General features: G+C 40.3%; 1 protein-coding gene across 1 annotated transcript; it reads left to right on the top strand.

Annotated features, from left to right (window-relative positions):
* Positions 1-23,612, top strand: LOC143301094 (SPRY domain-containing protein 3-like). The gene is made up of 11 exons (XM_076615111.1): positions 1-105; positions 3,481-3,757; positions 5,410-5,525; positions 7,233-7,320; positions 9,976-10,111; positions 10,908-11,093; positions 12,088-12,237; positions 12,920-12,977; positions 15,520-15,582; positions 16,487-16,728; positions 19,190-23,612. Exons 2-11 carry the CDS (start codon positions 3,582-3,584, stop codon positions 19,322-19,324), a joined length of 1,350 nt encoding a protein of 449 aa, XP_076471226.1. The 5' UTR covers positions 1-105; positions 3,481-3,581; the 3' UTR covers positions 19,325-23,612.
* The last annotated feature ends 2,556 nt before the right edge of the window (positions 23,613-26,168 follow it).

The following is a 26,168-nucleotide window of genomic DNA, read 5'->3' as shown; positions in this document are numbered from 1 at the left end:
TTGTGGCATCGTGTCATGTTTTGATTTATTTTCATGCCAGACAGGATAAATTCTTACAGGAGACGTCGTATCTTTTAGCATATAGGACCTTTTCAACTAGTTAAGGTAAGAGATAGTAAAAGTAGTGTCGTTCTTGTATCGTTATGTCATTTGTTTACAGTCATGCTTAGTAACAGGATACTGACAGCATCGAATGAATCTTATGCTCTGGGTGAATGAAGCTGTGGGATATAAATCTCAAAGGATCCGCTGTTTTTTGTTGTTGTTTCTTGTGTGTATTTCATGTCGTAGCTATGTGAATGATCAGTTATCAGTCAAAACAGTTACCACAGGTTAATGTGAAATTGTTCGGATTCGATGCGTGTAGAGCTAGAGAAAACCAGTGAGAATGAAAATATTAACTAAGAAGGGGGTGTGTGCCGGTGTTTACTAATAATAATATGCTATAAAAAGTAAACCTGAACCAGACGTTAGTTAATAAACCTTTCAAAAGCTGTCGGTCGCTTGTAACTGACACTTGCAAATGCAGACACAAAAAAACAACCTAATAAACCAGCCAAAATCGAATAAATTGGACTGTGTTCATCTGGATTGGAGTGAGAATGTTGTGTATCACTTTGTGTGCATAAATTTGCCACTGACCATCACAGACAAAATTAGGTCTACACAAAACTGATGGGAGCCATGTTTGATCACTTGAAAATAGATAGGCTATAAATATAAGTTATAACTTATGCTAGAACAATAGGCTTTAAGTATAACTTATGCTAGAACAAAAGTTCCCCTTTCAGTTCTGATTTTAAAGATATATATATATATATATATATATATATATATATATATATATGAATGTGATTTTATAAATTATCTGTAGATTCATTTTCATGAATTATGTAATTATTTTGCACATATTAATCAGAACTTAATGATTAACTTAATAACTGCAAAGGTAGTTGGTTGTTGCATTTGTTTTTATTCTCTCAGCTGTTTTTCAGGGGAAAGAAGAATACATTTCACTGAGAGTGATAAGCAAGACTATGAATACATCTTGCATCATATGATGAAAATACTGATTCACAGACTGACAGATCTATATCTATATATAATAGTGATTGATAGTTATTTATAAATAATATGACAGATAAATGTTCAGTTAAACCTTTTGGAGGTTGTCCTAAATGTCTGGCTTGTTCAGTTTGTTGCTTTTATTTCTCAGGAGGTATTATATTATCTTACCAGCAGTGATAGTCATTAATACATGCCCAAGCATTGTTATCATCTAGACATAGAACATAAATTTTGCTTATTTTACACTGTTGTGTATACATACTACAAGTACTGCAACTATTCATTTAGAACCTAAGGAGGAATGGGAGAATTCACTTTTTGTTTTGTTCTAATGTATATCAATGGTGTTTGCTGGTTTTTATAATCCTTGGAAGAAGTGGAGGAGGTAAAACAATGGATCCATGCAGTTGTAATTGCTTTGAGATGAATTTTTAACCCTTTGATCTCTGAGATCCATGGCAGTCAGGTACCTGGGGGTTTATGGTGATTTCTTTTTTGATCTCACAGGTCAGCTCTTCTAAAGAAAACTGTAAAATGCAAGGCAGTCACTGAGTCAGTGTACAGGAAGAATACTTCATGATTAACAAAGTTCTGGATTTTAAAAAAAAATCATGTTCAGAATGGTTAGTGAATATTTTATGAATAATATTTGTGAAATGTTTATCAGCTGTGTATCGGCCACAAATTCGAATCCTCATGGATTTTCTGTGTTAAGATTGATTTTTATGCTTAGTGATCATGCATGGACATTTGGAATGGTCTGAAACTCTGACCATAACTGGCATAAACATTCATGAATAGATTGCATCGATTTACTATTTTGAATATTTTGTGAACTTTTCAAATTCACACACTCTGTGAAAAACGTTCTTCTGTTTCATGAAGGTACCTTTGATTTTAAACCATCTTTTACCATTTTAAACTTTGTTTTAAAAGGTCCAGCAGTCACCATTTTTTCATTTATGAATCATCATTTTATCATGAAGTTGATAAAGTGGTTCATGAAGATCCATAAACTATTAGATAATACTAACACATGATGAATAGATTGGTGAAGTATGTTACTGTCTATTAGTATTAGTATTACAGTCTAAATTCTAATCTTACAAATTTTGTGAATTGATTAGGATGTAGTAACTAGTTGAATGAATCCCTAAGAATCTAAGACTAGAGTAAAAGTTTTAATAAAACTAGAAGTTTTCTTGTTGCACTGTACAACACTTCACTTTGTAATGGTTACTGACAATGTCTGGGTGCAGCCATACATTATATCAATAATAATTGATACTATTTGCACATTCTGTTGTCTGCGCATGGTACTTTTCACAATGAAAAGAAGACAAATAACTCAAACAGGTGATGCTATATATATATTTTTTTTTATAAAGCTAATTTAAGTAAGTAGAACTATTATTATTAAATTTCCTGATTTGAAAAAAACAACCAACCAACCAAATCCAAATAAAATAAAGGTAATCGTGCTTTATTTAGTAAGTTATCTGGCTGTACTCAGAAGAATATATATTTGTATTTAGTGTATTACTGAATATTCAAGATCAGTTGTCAGTAAATGTTTTTTGTACTTTTTGACTCACTTGTGTAAACAAAGTGAGTCTGTTTTAACCCGGTGTTCGGTTGTCTGTTTGTGTGTGTGTCTGTGTGTCCGTGGTAAACTTTAACATTGACATTTTCTCTGCAAATACTTTGTCAGTTGACACCAAATTAGGCATAAAAATAGAAAAAATTCAGTTCTTTCCAGTCATCTTGTTTAAAACAATATTGCACCTCTGGGGTGGGCACAAAAAAATAAAAAAATGAAGCCTAATGATATGCAAACTGCATTTACTGTTATATTTATATTTTTTGTATTCTCTAAACTTGGCACTTTGATCTGATATTCTGACACAACAACAAGAGGAGTCATTATTATCATTTTTTGTTCAAACAGGAACTTCTTTTGCTAAGCATGGAAGTTTTATTTATTTTGCAAACGTTTGGGTGCAGATAGTAAAAAAGGGAAATTACTCTGTAATTAATGCTAGGGGACTTAATTTGCTTTAAACTGATCTTTCTCATCTTAAACATTACATTTTTTTTCTTTTCTTTTCTTTTCTTTTTTCTTCTCCCAAGCTTATTTAATATTTGATATCATATTTAATACAGAGCACTATTCAACCATCTTTAAATTCTCTTTTTTTCCCTCCTAATGATTCCTTTACAGGATAAAGCGTGAAGCACAAGTGAGTCTTGAAGGCTTTGCCTCTTGTTTTTATTGGCAGGGGACTAGGAGGATGTTGAAGGGCAGAGGGAGAGGGAGAGAAACTAGCACACACACACTGACACAGAGAGAGAGGAGAGAGAGAGAGAGAGATTCTCTGTCACCTTACACAGTTACTCTGATTTCGGTTTCAGTTGTCATACCACATTTTGTGAACAACCAGACAGGACTGGAACCCGGCGGCATGACTGACTCTTGCTGAGGCGGTCTGTTGTTCTCTCCTTGCTTTGCGGCCATGGAAGATCATGCTCCTGTCAATTTTGCCAATCTCCAGCGCAATTACATGTTGGATGTGCTGCGTATGAGAAATCCCCGTATGATGAAGCGGTATGATGAGGAAAAGAGAAAGGCGGCTGTGGTGCTGCCCCGTCGCTTTGAACGCGTTGAACCTTATGGGCAGAATGTCATCAGGTAGGTGTGTTTTGGGTCTTTGGTTGCTTTTCACTTCGTCAGGTCTCCGCATTCAGCTCTTTCAAGTGTGGCCTTAAAGTTAAAACCCACCTCTTCCCAAGATAGCCTCCCTTCCCTGCCTCTTCATTGTCTTCAGTTTCTCCAGTTTTGGAGTTACGCATGTGTATGAATGATCGGTGTGAAAGAGCTTTGTTTTGTATCTGCACAAGATTCAGCTCTATATAATTTATATAAATATAAAAAATTTTTTTAATTATTAACAGCAATAATATCTGAACAATTGGATTTAATGTTCTAAAAGTATGCGTGTGATATGTGTGTGTGTGTGTATGTGTGCGCGCGCATGTGTGTGTGTGTGTGTGTGTGTGTGTGTGTGTGTGTGTGTTTCTTCTTCAGTTCTTAATGAATAGGTTAGGTATGAACATGTGATCACATGGTAAGCCATACATTCTTTTTAACAGCAAAAATTGTTGTTCTAATTAAATTAATCATCAAAGTACTACTTGTAATTTACTACTACTAGTATTAACTTAGTAGCAAGGAAGAATGGTTGGCAGGGCCATTACGTAGTGTGTTGGTGTGAAAACTGAAATAGACATGTTCATGTTGATGGTAATGATGCGAGTATTTAACTCCAGAGAAAAAATCAGTTGTTTCTTTTTTAAGCTGTTGGATACTGATCAGTTAATCAAATCATGTATTATTTATGCCATTATCACTTATTATCACTTGTCGTCACATGTACTGACTGAGATGCGAAAATATTAGAGATACATAGTAGTTAACGTACTGCTGTGTGTGATGTATTGTTTTTGAACATGAATGTGTATTTCATTGCATTTTGATAATGAAAAGTAGGAGTAAAAACTAGTGTTGCTTTGACTGAGATGAACACATGTGAGAGTGGGAACTTTTGAGTGTGAGGTAATATTTATGGTTATGAATGTGAGGTACACAGATATGAGATGTTGTGCAGTTGTGTGTGAGATAATATGAATTGTAGGTAATATATATATATATATATATATATATATAATTTTATTTTGTCATATTTTCTTTCTTTAGTTGAACATTTTTTGGCTGTTGAGTGATATGGTTATTATGTTTTTGCTTACTGAGAAGCACAAAGTGAGAGGGGTACTTTTCTGTGTAAGGCAGTATTTATGGTCCTGTGTGTTTAATGAGATGCACACATGTGAGTGAGGTAGTGTTGTGTGTGACATCAGGAAGGTGGCAGAAATGATTAAGACACTCGGCTGCCAAAAAAGAGAGTCCGTGAGGGTGTGGGTTCTGAACCCTGATGTCGCCCTTTTCTCCCAAGATTAACTGGAAATTAAAACTGGGCGTCTAGTCTTTGGAATGAGATGATAAACCGACGTCCCATGTGCGGCACGATCTTGGCGCTGTGAAAAAGAACCCATGGCAGCAAAAGTGTTGTCCTCTGGCAAAACTATGTAAAAAGGAATCCACTCTGATATACGTACGTAAATATGTAAGCATGCACTCAATGCCTGAGAAACATGTTGGGTTATGCTGCTGTCAGGCATCTGCCTAGCAGATGTGGTTTAGTGTATATTATATATTATATATGGATTTGTCTGAACGCAGCGACGCCTCCTTGAGGAACTGAAACTGAAAACTATGTGTAACAGCTACCAACCTGACAGGAATTACCACGTGGGGGTTTACATCACTCCATCCCCATTGAGTCAGGAACAGAGCTACTTTGAGGTGGAAATCCTAGATCATGGTGCTAACAGATGTATTGGTAAGTGTTAGGGTTGATGTGGTGATTGGGAGTGTGTATGTTGTTTGTTCATGTGTGTTTGCGTGCGTGTGTGTGTGTTTGCATATGTGTGTGTGTGTGTGTGTGTGTGTTACAGAGATAAGTGTGCACGTGTGCACATGAATGATGATGAGTGCATGGCATAATTTGTGTGTGTGTTTGCATGTGTGTGTGTGTGTGTGTGTACATACACAAAACTCACAATGTGTCTGTCTGATTTTACTTACGATACATTGTCATGAGGGTACACAGTGCTGTCACACATTGTATGCAGTTTATTTCTGCAGGTGCACAGAGTGTGTTATTTGGTTACCGTATTTTTCAGAATGTGTGTTTGCAGCATTTTAATAGCGCTGTAGCAAATTGTATGATATACATTCAGAGTGTCTCGACCAAAATATTTGCTTCTCATAAGCTGCATATCATTGGTTTTGCCTGTGTGACATTCTTTCTGCCCTTGGGCTGCAGCTCATGTTTAGATCTTTGAATGGGCTTTTATGTGTTGGCCATTTTAGCACTGCCACTCTCCATTCAGGCAGCCATACTCCATTTTAGGGGGTGTACATGCTGGAGATGTTAACTCACTCAGTACGGCCAGTCCTCTCTTCTCCTCTACACAGACCCCTCGGATGTCCAGTGGGTGTCTGAATGACCCAACCTTAAGCTTCCATCATCAGAATTGTGGTATTCTTTGTCAACATTCACCTCTTCAGTATAAGAGCCTTCCGCTTGCAATATTTTGATGATGGTAATTGGGGTGAAACGCTGTTAACGTCGTCTCTTTCGCCGTTCGTATGGAGAGAGTTAATGTTTCCATGACCCACCAACCACTAATCTGGATTACAGAATAAATTGAAGAAGACGTATTTCATTTCCTGTGCATAATGTGTAAGCTTGAAGGAGGTTGGAACATGAGCTGGTCTCGCCTTGGAGATGGGGGGTGGGGGTGGGGATGCGGGGGGGGGGGGGGGATTTCCATGTTTAGGAATCATAATGGCTGCCGGAAAAAGAGGGCACTAGTCAGGGGGGCAAAGGGGAGGTTACCTGCTTCCGGGAGGTTATCGGCCGTAGCTACTTTCATTTTCTCCGCATAGGCGGATAGTAGTTTGCACAGGACAGGAATCGTACCCCCTGCCGGAGTCTGCACTAGTGGGTCACAGTAAGTATGTTACTTAAACGTAATTTTAGATAGAACATTTCCTTTTAACCCACAGAGACGGGGAATTGAAGTACCCCAGACGGGCGCAATAGCCGAGTGGTTAAAGCGTTGGACTGTCAATCTCAGGGTCCCGGGTTCGAATCACGGTGACGGCGCCTGGTGGGTTAAGGGTGGAGATTTTTACGATCTCCCAGGTCAACATATGTGCAGACCTGCTAGTGCCTGAACCCCCTTCGTGTGTATATGCAAGCAGAAGATCAAATATGCACGTTAAAGATCCTGTAATCCATGTCAGCGTTCGGTGGGTTATGGAAACAAGAACATACCCAGCATGCACACCCCCGAAAACGGAGTATGGCTGCCTACATGGTGGGGTAAAAACGGTCATACACGTAAAAGCCCACTCGCGTGCATACGAGTGAACGCAGAAGAAGAAGAAGAAGTACCCCAGAACCCCAGCATTAAAATTGCAGTGTTGTAACCACTGGCTGCAGTGCTCCCGTCATGTGGTGATTGCTGTGTGTTTCCAGCTGTGGGCCTGGTGCCTTACCACTACCCGCTGAACGCCCAGCCCGGCTGGAGAGCCAACAGTGTGGGGTACCATGCTGATGACGGCAGGTGGGTGGGGTGGTTTGAGACTTTCCACTCTCTGGGGTTTCATTGTGCAGGGTCTTCTTTGAGGGGTGTCATTGTTTGGGGTGAGTGGATGACTGTGCAGGAGGAAGGTGGAGGAATAACGGTTAACATGCTTAGCTGCCAATAGAGAGAGTCTTTGAGGGTCTGGGTTCGAATCACGCTCTTGCCCTTTCTCCCAGGGTTGACTGGAAAATAAACTGAGGGTCTAGTCTTTCACATGAGACAGTTGATAGGTACAGTTTCAGTTTGAGTTTCAGTAGCTCAGGGAGGCGTCACTGCGTTCAGACAAACCCATATACGCTACACCACATCTGCCAAGCAGGTGCCTGACCAGCAGCGTAACCCAACGCGCTTAGTCAGGCCTTGAGAAAAAAGAAAAAAAGAAAAAAACATAAAGAACTACTACTACTAATAATAATATGTATAAGGCACAAAATCTTGATGAAGTCAACTATAAGCATACAAAAAAATAAAATAAAATAAATAAATAGATAAATAATAATAATATAATTGAAGAAAGAAAGAAAAGAAATAAATGGGTACACAAATGTATAAGCATGCACTCAAGGCCTGACAAGTGCGTTGGGTTATGCTGCTGTCAGGCATCTGCTGAGCAGGCATGGTGTGGCGTGTATGCATTTGTCTGAATGCAGTGACGCCTCCTTGAGAAACTGAAACTGAAACTGCAGGAATGACAGTACTGGAGAGACTAAACAGAGTATGTCTTGTCTGTCAGCAGTTCCCAGCACTGTTAGGTGTGTGTGTGTGTGTGTGTGTGTGTGCTTCACTGCTTGTGCTTGTGTTTATGTACCTAGTATGTGTTTGTGTATGTGTGTGTGTGTTTGACAGTGTGTTTTAAAACCTGCATTGTCGTCAAATAGAAAGTAAAGTGAAAGCAATTCATTTGTAATAATACACAACACCAGGTCATCTTACATGTCAACAAATTTTTTTTGCACTGGGAAACAGTAACACGTTTGAGAAGGGGAAGATTTTCCCCCAAAAGAATGTAAGGTTTTACTCACAAATAGTAGCAGTGTTGCAAGACCCTAAGTTTTTGTTGCTTATACACACACACACACACACACACACACACACACATGTTCTTTGAGTGACACAGGAGTGAAGAATCACCACATTTTGATCGCATGCTTGCTATGTATTTCTGCTGTTTATGTCTGTCTCTGTGTGGGTCAGGCATCCACTCCCTTCCATTACCTCGCCTTTTTGACTCACTTGTGTAAACAAAGTGAGTCTATGTTTTAACCCGGTGTTTGGTTGTCTGTGTGTGTGTGTCTGTGTCCATGGTAAACTTTAACATTGACATTTTCTCTGCAAATACTTTGTCAGTTGACACCAAATTAGGCATAAAAATAGGAAAAATTCAGTTCTTTCCAGTCATCTTGTTTAAAACAATATTGCACCTCTGGGATGGGCATAAAAAAATAAAAAATGAAGCCTAATTATATGCAAACTGCATTTACTGTTATATTTATATTTTTTGTATTCTCTAAACTTGGCACTTTTATCTGATATTTTGACCCAACAACAAGAGCAGTCATTATTATCATTTTTTGTTCAAACAGGAACTTCTTTTGCTAAGCATGGAAGTTTTATTTATTTTGCAAATGTTTTGGTGCAGATAGTAAAAAAGGGAAATTACTCTGTAATTAATGCTAGGGGACTTAATTTGAATCTGGTTAGGCCTTTTTTTCTTTCTTTTTTTTTTTTAATGCAAAGCTTTATAATAACAAATGCAGAACACATTTTAACGATTAGATTTTTTTTTTAATTTTTTTTTTTTTTTTAATGTATCACAAGTGAGTCTTGAAGGCCTTGCCTCTCTTGTTTGTTGTTATTTCAGCATAAGCGGTGTAGCTTACATGAATCTATCTGCGTGTCTTTATACCTCTTTGAAACAGAAACTGTTTTTTGAGCTTTATGCGCAAAATGCTGATTTCTTCAGTGTTTCTAGATTTAAACAGAATTTATTTGAAGCAGCAGCAAAACAAAAAATATCAAAGCAACAGGTGTGACATTTTTTAACCCATTCAACTCAGGTGTGACATTTTTTTAACCCATTGAACCCAAGGAAGCTTACACAGCCTCAGCGGGCTTTCCTGTCATACTGATGCATAAAAAAGCAGAAAATGCACTGTAGTTGACTGCTTTTTCCTCAGCTGGAAATACTGTAGAAGTTAGATCCTTTTGCTTGCTGTATATGCATACGTGTGAATGTGGCATAGGGTTCAGTGAGTTAATGATGTGGGGAAAAAAAAAAAAACCCAAACTTTTTTTTGGTTTTGTTTGTTTTCTGTTGATGACATTGAAATAACAACAGAACAAAGCAAAAACAAAAAGCAACAAAGAAAATCAAGAGTTCAACATTTTAGTATGGCATGGGATTTTTTTTTTTTGATTTTTTTTTTTTTTATAATCAAGTTTATGTTTTCTGTTGATGATGACATTAGAATGGAAACAAAGCAAAGCACAAAAAGAAAAAAAAAAATCAACAGTGCTTACAGCTAACACGTGCAACATTTTCAATAATGGGAGGGGGGAGGGGGGGAACACGCACCCAAAAACCCCACCTTTTTGTGGCTTTGCTGAGGACATTTGTCATGTTGTGTTGAACAGGTTGTACAAAGGGGCGGGCCACGGGACCCCCTTTGGCCCCAAGTGTCGTAAGGGGGATCGTATGGGGTGTGGGATCCGCTTTGAAGAGCGTCAGGACCAGTATGCCATTGTTTTCTTCACACGCAATGGGTCTGAGGTATGTTGGTGTGTGCGGGAAGAGTGCGCAAGTTTTTTTTATGTGCCAGTATTTTTTTTTTGCATTTTACATATGTGAATAGATTGATTCAGAATGATCAATGCCAAATGTGTTTTTTGATGAGAGCACAGGTGTTTTTCGTATGCCAGTATTTTTCATTAGTATCTTGTATATGTGTGAATAGCTTGATTCAGAATGGCCTAATGCAGAGTGTGTTTTTCTGTTTGTGTCTAAATTTGTGTTATGTGTATGGAAATGTGTGTTGGTGATGATTGTTGATAAAAAATTTCCTTATCAGTGGTATGTTATTTGTGTGTTTCTGACAAAGTTCTTCTGTAATCTTCCTGTTTGTCAGTGTCTGTCAAATGGAAATACATTCATTGATTAAGCATCTTTGTTTTGTATTTTGTCCGTCTCTTGTAAAACAAGGCATAAGAGGAGCAGACACCAAAAACTACGGTTGTTTGAATTGCATATATATGTGTGTGTATTTGTGCATTTGTAACTTTAGGTATGTGTGTTTGTGGGCATGCACCTGTGTGTGTACTTGCACAGTATGTGTGAGTGAATATGCTTGCGTCTAGGCATGCACATGTGTTTCTGTAGTGTATGAATCAGAATCAGAATCAATTTTAATGTCCACACACAGTTATGTATTTGTGTGCGTGTGCCTCTGTAAGTGTGTGCACATAAGCACGTGCCTACATGCGGGTACATTTGAATGTATATGTGAGCACACCAACACCACCACCACTATACCCTCCCATCCTGACACCCCCCCGACCCTCCCGTCCAGATTGGAAAGACCAAAGTGAAGCTGCCCCCAGGCGGCCTTCACCCTGCGGTGGGGATGCACTCGGAGGGAGAGGAGGTGCAGCTGCACCTGCACGCGGAGTGGCAGAGCGAGGAGTCCATGCAGATGGCTGTGGACCACTGCGAGGACGACTGGAAGCGCTTACACGACGTCCGCCTCTCGGGGCAGGTAGGTTTGCAGAAACAAGAGTTTTGTGTCATATACTGTACCATTGTCAGACTGATGCAAATTAGGCCTATCGGTTTGCAAAACTCTCCATTGTCTGGTTTGCTTTGTTCATCCGTTCAGTCCCTTCAGCGCATACAAAACTCTGCTGCCCGACTCGTCCTCAGAAAGAAAAGATCTGAGCACATCACTCCCCTTTTGCAACATCTCCACTGGTTCCCTGTCTCACACAGAATAAAGTACAAGATCAGCACTGTATGTTATAAATGTTTTCACAAATCTGCCCCTTCCTGTCTCTGCGGCTGCCTTCACCTCTACACTCCATCTCGCTCACTACGATCCACTCTGTTGAGAGTCCAACGCTTTAACCACTCGGCTATTGCACCCGTCTGGTGGGGGGGGGGTCTGATTCCTGTCTTACTTACTATGGCAGATTCAAAGGTCCCATCCTTCCTGCTTTCTTCTGGAATTCCTCTGTGGTCTGACTTCAAAGAGGGCACTGTACAGAAGTACAAGGGAGTTAATGTTCCAGTGGAGACCAGAAGCTGTATATGAGTTTGTTTTCCACCATCCTGTACAGAGTAGTATTTTACTGTGGACAGGAATCGCACCCCTCTGAGTCATGGTAGCTGTGTTGTATTTTACATAATTTTAGTTCGTCATTTTTCAGATATTTATGTTTTTGGGTGTTGTAGAGATTTGGCAAAAAAGTTGTTTGAAATTTTAAGTGTATAGAGTAATAGAGGTAGTTAAAGCTTTGTTTGCAGATGAGAATGTGCATTGACATTAAAGAGTGAGAGAGAGAGAGAGAGAGCATGTTCATGTAAAGCACACAATAATTTTCTTTTTGAATGAATATAAGGTGGATTTCCCATTTGCAGATACAAGTGAACGTGGGAGTTGCAACCCAAAAATGCAGAAAGAAAGAAAAAAGATAAAAAAAATACGATGTATAAATCAACAGAATTGAATTCAAGGAGATTACCCCCCCATACAGATTCTGGAGTATGCAGGCCGGGGAAGAACGATACATGACGTAGGACTTGCACAGGCTACACATCCCCTGACGACAACCAACCACTACTTTGAAATTGAGATCATTGACCCTGGGGACAGCTGCTACATTGCCATTGGAATTGCCAAACGGGTGAGTGCTGTCGCTGTTTTGAAATTCAGCTATTTTTTTTTACTTTTTAAGCCTGTGATTCAGTGTTGTTTTCAAGTTTCTGGTGTAACAGTTGTTTGTTTTGTTGAAAATTTCTCGATCAAGTCTTCTTTAGAATTTGTGAGTGTGCATGTGTGCATGCGGGGTTGTGAGAGAGAGGGGAGGGGATTGAGTAGAAGAGGGAAGGTAATTGTGTTTTCTTGTTCTTGTTTTATTGTTGTTGTTTTTTTGTTGTTGTTTTTTTCTTTGTTTTGTTTCAAAAGAGAAAAAAGCAATGTTTTCAGCTGATCTGCACAGAATCAGCAGTACAGTATGTTGTGTTTCAATATTTTCTGCAGTATCAGTATCAGTAGCTCATGGAGGCCTCACTGCTTTCGGTCAAATCCATATACGCTACACCACATCTGCCGAGCAGATGCCTGACCAGCAGCGTAACCCAACGCGCTTAGTCAGGCCTTGAGAAAAAAACAATACGATAAAATAAAATAAAATAAAATAAACTTTACGAGAGTCCTTTCAACAACGTAATAATATCAAGAAGTTTTGAACTAGCACATTGTTCTCCTCAGAACTGAGTTTCTATTGTTCTGCAGTCATGGCCCTTTCCTTATTGGTTAAAAAAAAAGTATCTATGTTTTTTTTGTTTGTTTGTTTGCTGTGACAGGACTATCCCAAACACAGACACCCCGGGTGGAACAAGGACTCCATAGCCTACCATGCAGGTTGGTGAAACAGTCTTTTTTTTTTTTTTTTTTTTGCTGCCCCATTATCTGCACCGTTTTAGTGGCATTACCCCCACGCCGCCCATTCAGATACCCCCATACACAGCCACACCCGGGTTCGTCCGTCGCAGTTCCAGCGTCGGCAGTCCACAGGGAACCACCGATGTTAGGTCGCCAGGAGGCCACACTCCAGAGGAGACCCTGCACTGCTGCTGAGTCACTTCGGTGGTGTTCAGTGGTGCCTGTTCTGTTTTAACGTACTTAGGACACCACCTACTAAGCCCCCTACTAACAACAATAATAGCTTAGTCACGGAGCCAGACTGAGTGAGCGTCCCTCCCAGAGTGGAGACCGCCACCACATCCCTCAAACAACAGCCCCCCATGAATCTGACGACATTGACAGGACTCACCCCAAGCATGAAAGTGGAGGGGTATCGAAACTGAGGTCACCATGAGAAAACAGTCTTCTTCTTGGCGTTCACCGCGACACCATCAGTCCTGTTCTGGCAATGAACGACAGACACTCCTTTCTCCAGCTGTTTGTGTAGTTTGGTTGTGAGTGGAGTGTCTTCTTCTTCTTCTTCTTTTGCGTTCGTGGGCTTCAACTCCCACGTTCACTCGTATATACGCGAGTGGGCTTTTTATGTGTATGACCGTTTTTACCCCGCCATGTAGGCAGCCATACTCCACTTTCGGGGGTGTGCATGCCGGGTATGTTCTTGTTTCCATAACCCACCGAACGCTGACATGGATTACAGGATCTTTAGTGTGCGCATTTGATCTTATGCTTGCGCATACACACGAAGGGGGTTCAGGCACTGGCAAGTCTGCACATATGTTGACCTGGGATATCGTAAAAATCTCCACCCTTTACCCCACCAGGCGCCGTCACCGTGATTCGAACCTGGGACCCTCAGATCGAAAGTCCAACGCTTTAACCATTCGGCTATGGCGCCAAGTGGAGTGTCGACAGGCCACACATCCTGGTCTTGTCTGTTCTGAACAGGGGCCAGCTTTGGAGATTGTGCTCCACTGTCTGGTGTTCCTGCCCATAGGGGCAGGCGGGAGGTTGCACCAGCTTCAGTTTTCGGTGTATGTGATATGATCATGATAATAATTTAAAAAAATCTGTGTAGTGTGTGTGTGTGTGTGTGTGTGTGTGTGTGTCCACGCGCACACATCCTATGTACAGCACGAGCACCATTGCTTGCATAATAATAATGATAATAATAATAATGATAATAATAATCATCATGATGATCATTATCATCATCATCATCATTATTATAATAATAACGATAATGATAGTATTACTTCAACTACTACTACTACATTCACTACTATTCATTCTTGGCATTCACAGCCACACTGTTGTAAGTCCAGCTCTGGTGATGAATGAATGGCATTGTCCATTCCCAAATCTTCGTGGCTCCGCTGCGAAAAAGGTTTGGTTGTGAGTGGAGTGTCGACAGGCCACACATCCTGTCTTGCCTGTTATGAACAGGGGCCAGCTGTGAAGAATGTGCTCTGCTGCCTGGTCCTCCTGCCCACAGGGGCAGGCAGTAGGTGGCACCAGCTTCAGTTTTGGCACTGCTGCTTTTAGATCCGTGCTCTCTGCGTTTAATGTGTGGACTGGTGTGATGCTCTTATGTCTGGAGTGATTTGTAATGTTTTCTTTGTTTTTTAACAGCTTACAGTATAGCAGGGTGTAATATGTAAGAACTGCGTGGATGTGTTATGTCAGTGTGATTATGTGTGTTGTGCGTGAGTGTGTGTGTGTTGTGTGTGTGTGTGTTGTGTGTGAGTGTGTGTGTGTGTATGTGTGTGTGTGTGTGTGTGTGTGTGTGTGTGTGTGTGTGTGTGTGATCCTGTATCACTTAGTATATGCATGTTTCCTATGAGAGCATCTATGTTCATGTAAAAAGATAGATTTGTGCTATAAGATATGGATGCTTACTCGAGATTTTGTTTGTAACTGGAATTTATGATCTTTTCAGTGAATCTTAGTGAGTCTGTTGCATTATCTTTGTAATCCAATGTGAGCATTTTCAAAAGTTTTATGTATTTATGTAATGATTCATTTGTGTGTTTATTTCTGTATTTGTAAAAAATGGACTAGTTTTGTTACATTTTAGACATTATAATTTGGACAGAGAAGTAAATTGTTGATGAGTTGATATACTTGGACAAGGTTTGGCTTAAAATGAATGAAACTTATATTTTGATTTTGGCTATTGTTTCTATATATATATATATATATATATATCTTTATGTTCATTAGAAATGCATACATTTATCGGTTGAAATATTTCATTACTGTGGTGAAATCATTTCACGGTAGTGGTTGTCTCTGTGTGTGGGTATGTGTGTGTTGAAATCTGCTGGATAATGTTGTTGTTGGTGGTGAAATTTGTTTCAAATTTGTTGAAATGAGAATTGCACCCATTAGCATTGAAGCGGCGTGACTGTTGCAGACATTACTGCTGCTACTGTGTAAGAAACGTTATTATCATTTATTGACATGTTTCTTTTTCTTGCAGACGATGGGAAAGTGTTCATGGGTTCAGGCATTGGTGATCCCTTTGGTCCACCCTGTTATAAAGGTAAGACTGTCGACGAGCTTTTAACACAGAAAATGTGAAGAAACGCAGCCATCAAAACAGCTTGAGGGGAAGCATTTATATGTACTGGAGAAGTTGTTTGTTTGTAATGTGTGTTGGCTTGTTAGAAAATGGTGTGCTTGGGCCACAGAATGACAATTTCATATTTCAGTACTGTTGGTAATAGACTTTGATGTATGTGTGATCTGTATTGAATAATTGTGTAATTTTGTTGTATATAACAGCTGATTAATACCATGTCAGTTTCTGTTGTGTTAGATGAGTGTGTATTCAGTGCGTATATATACAAGTTCTATGCAAGTTCTCATTCACACCCTGTAGATGCCTCTCATGTCAAACGTATACTAGTATGAGTGTTTTTTCAGTGTGTAACCAGTTGTACTTAAGTACTGAACACTGTCTAGATGCCTCTTGTGTTAGATATGTTAGAGATATATATGGCTGTTTTGAGTATAAACAGTCAGCAGTTGAATACCAGTACTCATTCACACTGGGGAAAAGTGGCAGAATGGGTGAGATGCATGTCTACCAATCCGTGAGAGTCTGGGTTTGAATTCTGGTCTTGCCCTTTCTCCCAAATTTGACTGTAAAATCAAACTGAACGTCTAGTCTTTCAGATGAGACGATGAACCTAGGTCCCTGTTGCACACTGAAGAAGAACCCATGGCAGCATAACTGTTGTCCTCTGGCAAAATTCAGTATAAGAAATCCGCTCTTGATAGGCACACAAATAATGACGCATGCACTCAAGGCCTGACTAAGCTTGTTGGGATAAGTCGGGCATCTAGTCTAGCAGATGTGGTGTAACGTACGTGGATTTGTCGGAAATCGAGTGACGCCTTCCTCGAGAGACTGAAGCTGAAGCCTAGCTCCCACGCTGCTGCAGGTGACACGATGGGCTGTGGCATCTACTTCCCTGTCGACTACTTTGAGCAGTTTGGGGCTCTACAAGCACAGGAGGAGGAGGACGACGACGACCCGTTGCACAACGACTTTTTCGGCCCCGATGACGACGACGATGATCTGGACGCCGAGGGGGGAGAGGACACGGACGAGGAGGACTACCGCGACGGTCAGCCCCGGCAGGATCAGGGTCAAGGTCAGGCCCCCAAGGCCATCATGGTGGATGTAAGCTTTCTTAGATGATTTATAAAAAAAAATTAGAAATTTCATTATTAAAAAAAAAAAAAAAATTTTAACAGTTCCATGATCAAGAAATTTCATGCAAGATTTTTTTTTTTTTATAAGAAAAAAATTACTTTTACTTTGAATTGATACTTTGAATTTAAAATTTACAAAATGTAGATCTTCTTTATATATTTGAATTAATCAAGAACATTCACTCAGCTGATGATATCTTTATAAAGTTTTGAATATACGGGTATTTATTTTATTTCAGATATTTTTTGCATTCCATTGCGTTGTAAAAATCATGATTAGTTTATCTTCCTCTGCTGTTCTTTCTTTCTTTTTTCCTTTTTCTTTCTTTTTTTTTTTTTTTTAATTTCTTTTTCACATTGTTTTGTTTCACTTCACTTGTCTGACCCTGCTGTGTGTTTTCCGTAAACTGAATCAGATACACATATAGACCTTCTTCTTCTTCTTCTTCTGCGTTCACTCGTATGCACACGAGTGGGCTTTTACGTGTATGACCGTTTTTACCCCACCATGTAGGCAGCCATACTCCGTTTTTGGGGGTGTGCATGCTGGGTATGTTCTTGTTTCCATAACCCACCGAACGCTGACATGGATTACAGGATCTTTAACGTGCGTATTTGATCTTCTGCTTGCATATACACACGAAGGGGGTTCAGGCACTAGCAGGTCTGCACATATGTTGACCTGGGAGATCGTAAAAATCTCCACCCTTTACCCACCAGGCGCCGTCACCGTGATTCGAACCCGGGACCCTCAGATTGACAGTCCAACGCTTTAACCACTCGGCTATTGCGCCCGTCACATATAGACCAAAGTACAGAGGGTAGGTTTCAGTGATGTAAGGTGGTGCATGTCGCATTGATTGATTCAGCCCTGCACACGAGCATTACCCTGACGTCAGAATTCCGTCTCATTTTGAAACGGTTTTGGTAGTCTTACACATGCATGAAACCATGAGGGAAGGGAAACTAACTCTGACAGTGTGTCTGGATGTGCGTACACGTAATATGGAGGAGAAAGGGGGGGGAAAAAAAACCCAGCCCAATATTTTTTCTGCATTTTTTCCCCTCACTTCAGTATAGCATGGAAGCCTACACTCACTTTGTTTTTCACGATCAAAGGGAAAGCAGTTATCAGATACTGATAGTGGTGCAATGCTATAACAAATAATAAACACTGTATTGGTATCAGCATTGAATTGTTTATACTTTGCTTGCTTAATGTATGTCAAGCAACACAATGGAAAGAGAACATAAGCCGTATTATGATTTCCATTAAATACATGGAAAAACCTCATATGTAACAGCTCGTTCCATCTAAATATCAAGGCATGGTACACCAAAGTACAGTCATGATACATGGATATACACACACACATACGTATAAATATATGTGTAGATGTCTTTTCTGTGATCGTGGTTTGTAGACTGCAGTATTGTCAGACACATAAATGGACTCTGCACTCATTATAGATTGTAGTATAGTCAGACACATAAATTGACTCCACACTCATTATAATTTCTGTTCTGTGGTTTGTAAATTGCAGTATATTCAGACACATAAATTGACTCCACACTCATTACAGATTGCAGTATAGTCAGACACATAAATGGACTCCACACTCATTATAGATTGCAGTATAGTCAGACACATAAATTGACTCCACACTCATTACAGATTGCAGTATAGTCAGACACATAAATTTGATTTCACACTCATTACAGATTGCAGTATAGTCAGACACATAAATTGACTCCACACTCATTATAGATTGCAGTATAGTCAGACACATAAATTGACTCCACACTCATTATAGATTGCAGTATAGTCAGACACATGAATTGACTCCACAGTCATTTTATACTGCAATATAGTCAGACACATAAATTGACTCCACACTTATTATAGATTGCAGTATAGTCAGACACATAAATTTGATTTCACACTCATTATAGATTGCAGTATTGTCCGACACATAAATTTGACTGCACACTCATTATAGATTGCAGTATAGTCAGACACATGAGTTGAATCCACACTCATATATTGCAGTATAGTCGGACACATAAATTTGACTCCACACTCATTATAGTTTCTGTTTTGTGGTTTGTAGATTGCAGTATAGTCAGACACATAAATTGACTCCACACTCATTATAGTTTCTGTTTTGTGGTTTGTAGATTGCAGTATAGTCAGACACATAAATTGACTCCACACTCATTATAGTTTCTGTTTTGTGGTTTGTAGATTGCAGTATAGTCAGACACATAAATTGACTCCGCACTCATTATAGTTTCTGTTTCTGGAGTTAGCTTTAAAGGACTGTGGTTTGTGTGTGTGTGTGTGTGTGTGTTTATCGACAGCCATGCTCTACGTTCAGGGGTGTAGGTGCGTTTTCCAGTGACACTGTGGATTTGTGTGTCAAAAACAGGTGTTCTTCACCCGGAACGGCAAGACGGTGGGCAAGCGCAAGGTTCCCATCCCCAAGGGGGGATTCTACCCCACCGTGGGCATGCTGAGCAGTTGTGAGCGAGTTCGGGTGGATCTGCACCCGGTGACGGGATGACCGTGTGGGTGGCGGTAGCCGTCTTGGGGGTGTGGTGGTGCCAGGTCTGGCTGCCCTGCTCTCATGCAGCGGCTGTCTGCCTCTGTTGTTCTTGTGGTGGTGTTTTTTTTTCTGGCCCGGTGTTTTGGCTTGATACTGATGTGTGATTTGACTCAGGGTGTGGGTGAGGAGAAGAAGAAACCTTTGGTCCTTTTGTTGTTTGTTTTTGTTTTTTTTTGTTTGTGTTTTATTTTCCTTTGGTTCATATTCTTTTTGAATGTAATTTTGTTTTATAATGAGGATATGAACAAAGTAATCTGCGGCATAAGTGTAGGAAAAAAAAAAAGGTGTACAGTTTGATCACCTATGAAAGGTATGATTGAATTTTTGATTTGTCATTTGGCAACTGTCTGGTAGATTTATATATTGAGCTGTTGGTAAACATTTTGTCCAATGTATAGTTTGTTCCAGTATTTTTAGAGAGAACGCACTGTTGATTATCACATGTAGCTTTTAAATCAGCGTGTGTTTTAAGAATCATTGAACAACAACAGAAAGATCTGAAGATGTACCCTGTAATGAAATATTAATTGAAGATTAAGAATGAGAATGTCGGGACGAAGATTCCCGAATGATCCAAAGTGCCGTTAAACATAAGTTTGAAAAAGAAAGATAAAACTTGCCTACTGTTCACATAATCAGACATATTTTGATATGTATGTACAAAGGAAACATTTGTAGTAAGGAAGGAAGAGCAAGGTGGGAATCCCTGATGGCTGAGGTTGGTGTAAGTTGCAGTCGTCGTTCAGAAAGATTCCACCTGTAGGTGAATCTGTCAGCACATGGGGTCCTTGTTTTCATCGTCAATGACCAAACCTTGTGCAGTGTAAAGTGGTGGTGTGGAATAGTTGAGTGGCGGGTTTTGTGTGTTTTTTTTTTTTTTTTTGAGACAGAAATTATTTGAGAAATCAGAGCTATGCTGTTTCTATGTAAAACCTCTTGGGTTTGTGAGTTATTATGAAAACAGTAATAATAATAATAATGGATTCTTATATAGCACACTATCCAGAAATCTGCTCTAGGTGCTTTACAAAAACGCTTTCGTTAACATAAAACATATCTATGTTACATACACACACCAAATGTGACTACACACACACACACACACACACACACACACACACTGCATACATACATTTTAACATACATGTGTATCTAACAGCTACCCTAACACATACGCACACATAGGCAGGCACAAATTTACATAAACACACGCACACACAACAGTAACAATATATCCTCGCTTTCCAGTTTTAAAGCCACCTCTACTGTGCATGTGACTAAATAAATCTAAAACATCGCTCTTATGAAAAGAGATCACATCACACTCAACAGGAGGAAATTCAGAACAAAACAAACTTTGAGCATAACGTGTGGGCGAAGAATGATTGATAGATATAATATACCAGCACAACAGTGAAGGAAGAGCTTTCAAACCTCTGATCTAAGGATGGGTGCTACCTGCTTGCCTGCCTGCCAAGTTTGTATCTTCCTCAGAACACTGTCCAACTGTCCTGGTACTGTATGACGTTGGAAAATGCTTGAGATGTAAATACGCAAGTCTGTCCCATCCTCTGCAGGATTATTCCTTGTTGCAAGGAAATACTTGCAAAACATTTGCCACTGTAAGACTTCAGTAAAGGCTTCATATGTAAATATGCAGATCTGTTGTATATCCTGTGCAGAATTGTTCCTTTGGCAAGGAAATACATGGAAATACATTTAATCACTGCATGGGTCATGGATTCAGATGCAATTTTTGTTATCTATCCTCTGCAGTATTATTCTTTCAGCAAGGAAATGCATACAAGTACTACAGCACGTGTCACCAGATTCAGGTGTAAGAGTGGAAAATTGTCGTAATCCTTCAGCAAGGAAATAATTTTTTTTTTTTTTTTTTTTTTTTTTTTTACATTCTGTGGAAGGTTTGCCACTCAGCTGTACTTCTCCCTCTTCTTCTGGTGCCTTGTACAAGTTGCTGACCTGAGTTGCAGATTTGAGATCTCTGCTTGAGTTTTTTGGTGTTCTATTCTTGTACCTCTGTGTTGCTGTCATGTTACATGGCTTGTATTTCTGTTGGTGTAAAAATTGTATCTGTGGTTGTTGTTGTTGTTTTTGTTGTTGTTGTTGTTTTAATTTTGTTTATGATGGCTGTAAATATGTAAATAATCGTTGCGTTTCTGACAGACTCGGTCCTTGCATCTTTACATGGGTCATGTCAGCAATATCAGTGAATTCTGACGTGACGGTGTGAGGGTGTGGGATTTTGTTTTTTTAATGACGAAAAGCGATGTCAAGAGGACGGAAGGAAACTGACAAACTGGAGCAGAGAGGTCGTGCTTTTGTGACTGGAAAGCAGCTGATCAGTTCTATTTTGGATCCCACAGTTGAGTTGAAAACACTCCCAGAAAGGAGTTCAGTTCTGTACCACTTGAGTGCAGTTTTGACTGCCCCGTGAGAATATTGCCTCAGTTTTTAACAAGTTATTTTAGAGCATTTGTGGATATATACTATATGTTGTTTTCTCCTTAGTGTAATATCACTTGTGATGGAAATATAAAAAAAAAGTGAAAACTATTACATGTTTAAATCTATTTTATCTACAGAAAGATAAGGCTGTATATATAGGGTAGTGAGGACAGAGATGTGCATAGTTTGCAGACATTGTGTGGAAAGTAGTGGTCTTGAGAGAATGTTGCTCACCAGGTGCTTGTGGTTCTCTGTTCAGAATTACTGCTGCTGTTACCAGCAACTTTGATGATCATACTGACTTTTCGACACTGCAGACAGTGGTGGAACAGCCGGCATCCATCTTGAGACCAGTATTGTGTGTGAGAACATTATGGTTTAATGTGATTATCAGGTTGATATGCATTGCTTTAACTAGTTATATTTATGAAAAAAAAATTCTTTTGGTTAGTGATTGTCATTCAAGTTGTGAGGTGATTCAGTGTGTTATAAATGTTTGGATGTATTGATGTGTATCAAGAAAATCGCTTTCATGATTGGTCACAAGGGAGACATATATATAAGCCTATAGTTCATTCAGATGAATGAGCAAAACTGTGTCCTGTGTAAATGATTTTTTTGCAGTCTTCAGAGCTTATTCTCACTGGATATCTGTTCACCTTGGAACCGTTTCAGCTAGCTCAAACCAGGCAGTGAAAATGAAATAAAAAGAAATATTTTGGAACACACTGTTCGAAACACTGTCAGAAAATATAACAAGGAGGCAGGAGGCAAACCCCCCCCCCCAGATTTTTCAGTGACTTCAAAAGGATTTGCTGCAGTTTTGAAGGTCCTCACAAGGAAACTGCGCTGCGAATACGAAGCAGTAAATGATAGCTGTTGTATCATGGGGAGATTTCTACGTCTTGTCATCCTTGGCTGGAAGCTACAGAGAAAAAGTCCAGTGCATCCATAACAAGGGTTGTTCTGAAGGTCATGTTGAACGGATTGTCGGCTTGTCAGCCCTAGAACAGCCCTTTTGCACTCAGCTTGGCTGTCGAAAAGCATGATTTGATTGGCTTCGCTTCCGAGAACAAAAATTCAACTTTGTTCTTTCACAGTCATCCAAGTGCACTTCTCTCTCCACACAAAAGTTTTGGCAGCTTTAGCCAGTAGTCTCTTTAAAATACAGTTTGTTTGCAGTTAGATAATCAAATAAATGATGGGCTGATTGACTGGCAAACACTGTTCCTGTTGTCCACTGGATCAGCTGTGCTGATATTCACACACAGTCAGGAGAGAGATTCAAGATAGCTGTGCTGATATTCACACACAGTCAGGAGAGAGATTCAAGATAGCTGTGCTGATATTCACACACAGTCAGCAGAGAGATTCAAGATAGCTGTGCTGATATTCACACACAGTCAGGAGAGAGATTCAAGATAGCTGTGCTGATATTCACACAAAGTCAGGAGATAGATTCAAGATAGCTGTGCTGATATTCACACACAGTCAGCAGAGAGATTCAAGATAGCTGTGCTGATATTCACACACAGTCAGGAGAGAGATTCAAGATAGCTGTGCTGATATTCACACACAGTCAGGAGAGAGATTCAAGATAGCTGTGCTGATATTCATACAAAGTCAGGAGAGAGATTCAAGATAGCTGTGCTGATATTCACACACAGTCAGGAGAGAGATTCAAGATGATTTATTCATATAGGCCAAGGCCCCTTATGAAGGAGTATGTGAATATAATAACAATGAAAAAAAACATAATACAACATATGTTGAAAACTTGATAAAATGAAAACTGGCCTAGCTACGAAACATACTGCCGAAGAATCAGTATTCTCATAACGTAATGGTTTCTCCGACTTTGAAAGCTTTATATAAATACAACGCAAGGTTTCTAACACTAAGACTCTGCCCATCAGGAGAGAGAGAAAAAAAGAGAGTTGCGCAAAGTTGTACTCCGTGTCAGAAGAGAGAGAGAGAGAGGGAGCTCTCATATCTCAGCCAGCCTACCATACCAGCTTCAGCCAAGAGTTAGAGATGCCAGCTATTACGATTTCGTCATATTTTGTTACGCTTGATCACTGTTAAAAATTGTTCCGACGAGTTCATTTTTGACTACATAGTATGGTCACAAGAGACTGCACAGTGGAAAACAGACCTAATGTAGCAAATACAAACAGCCTCCGGTAGCAGTTACACCATGTTGCAGGTAGGACGAAGTGTTAGTATGCCTTGTGGATAAAACGTACGTTAGCTGATGTGGCTCAGAGTCTGAGTGTTCCTGCCAGATTCAGAATGTTCCTACCCAATTTTCTGATGATTCCTACAGACACTTGATAGGGGTTGGCATCTCTGGTCAGATGAGCATTGTGCAATGGTCTTGGGCTGTAATATACAGCTTGTCCCCAGACCTGAACCTTCTTCTTTTTCTTGTTCTTCTTCCGCGTTCCCTATATTGGGTGTGATGCGTATGCCTGGTCTTCTCCTGTGTTTGTGACTCTGCAGGAGGTCTGCCCGCCGGCCTCAGCTGGCACGTTCTGACTTAGAGCAGCTCATGGTTTTTGTCGAGTTTTCCTTCTCTTAGACAATTGCCTGTTATTGCTTACAAACTCCATCTGTCCAGCTATTTAACCCATAGCTGGGGGTCTGGTTTGTGGGCATCAGGGCATGTCCACACACACCGGTGGGCCTGTATGTGGTACATTTGGGGAGCCGGGGGGGGGCAGGACCTCCTCCATCATGATTGGTCTAGTCTGTGACCCTCCTTGAGTGGAGAGGCTGAGATCTAGTTTTGTTATCGCGCCAGTCATCCGCGTTAGTGATGACAAGTCATGTCCATCCTGTGCCCGTGTCCCACTGAAGGAACACCCACATTGATGTGGTGTGTAGGTGCGACTACGGAATTCACTCTTCCCCCAGAGAGGAAGAGATCTTGGCAGGACAGACCTGAATCTGAAAGCTTTCCTCCCTGAGAGCTTCAACATCCCAGGAGGGAACAGCTGGAAAACACACAGGACCAGGGTGAAGCAAGGGAAACCCTCAACAGATTTGTTCTTTCATGTTGTTCACACTGATCCTGGGTTTACAGGCCTGGTGGGTTGGTGGCCCAGTGGTATCACGTCTGTCTAGGAAGGGAAAGAATCCGAGGGCACGGGATCAAATCCCACTCGAGTGGTGGTCTGGATGCTAGTCAATCGGATGAGATGATTAACCGAGGTCCTGTGTGCAGCACGCTCTTTGCGCACTGAAAAATAACCCATGGCGACATCAGTGTTGTCCTTTGGTAAAATTCTCTCGGATTGGTCCACAAAGTCACAAGCATGCACTTGAGGCCTGACTTGCGCATCAGGTTGCTCTGCTAGTCATGCATCTGCCTAGAGTATGTGGTGTTGTGTGTATGAATTTTTGTCAGAGCGCAGTGAGGCTTCCTTGAGAAACTGAAACTGTGTTGGGCAAAAACATGTTCTTTTGAGTGTTGATGTTCAGCAAATTGTTGACCATACTTGAACGTTGGGAGTTGGAAACAGGAAAAAGTCTCTTCGGTTTCTCAAGTCCAGTAGAACAGTCTTCCATCATCAGTACCAACACACGTCCGATTTGATGGAATGATTTGGACCAATAATTTTGAATCGGTCAAAGTCTCTGAGCCAAAAAGAAGACATCATTCCCGCTGTGTGCATATAAGTAGCATAAGCGCTGAATGTTCCTTTGATAAGAGTTCAAAACCTGTCCTGCAAACAGAAAATGACAGACAGACTGAGGAGACAATCCCTTGTAAGAAGCGTATTACTGGCTTTTTTCCTGACTTGCCATGAAGACTGAATGAAATTGGGATATATACACGATAGTCAGTCGTGTCCGACTATGACCATCAGAACAGCAGAGGAGGCAACTGCTGTTCCGACTATTTGGGCTAGAATTTGATTATAGTGGAGAGTGTCTTGCCCAAGTTACATCCCCACTCTCTTGGCCAAGAGGGTTTTAGGACAGTCGGCGTTGGGATGGTTCCCAAAGGCCAACTAGCCCACAAGGCTGCAGCACTAAGAACCAGTGCAATTTTGCCTCCTAGTTTGAGAGTCATAGTCCTTCACAAAAGACTAAATTGGGATAGCTTCCAGTCAACAAACGAGTGGTGTGCTGGACAGAGGAGACAACACAGAACATGAGTGAGGGGAGTGAGTAGACAGGAATTATCTTTGTATTTGTATTTCTTTTTTGTCACGACAGATTTCTTTGTGTGAAATTCGGGCTGCTCTCCCCAGGGAGAGCACGTCGCTACACTACAGCGCCACCCATTTTTTTGTATTTTTTCCTGCGTGCGGTTTTATTTGCTTTTCCT

Source organism: Babylonia areolata, chromosome 27, assembly GCF_041734735.1.
Source record: "Babylonia areolata isolate BAREFJ2019XMU chromosome 27, ASM4173473v1, whole genome shotgun sequence".
In the NCBI taxonomy this organism is placed as follows: Eukaryota; Metazoa; Mollusca; class Gastropoda; order Neogastropoda; family Buccinidae; genus Babylonia; species Babylonia areolata.
The sequence above is the reverse complement of the archived record's forward strand: the minus strand, read 5'-3'. Positions and strand labels throughout refer to the sequence as shown.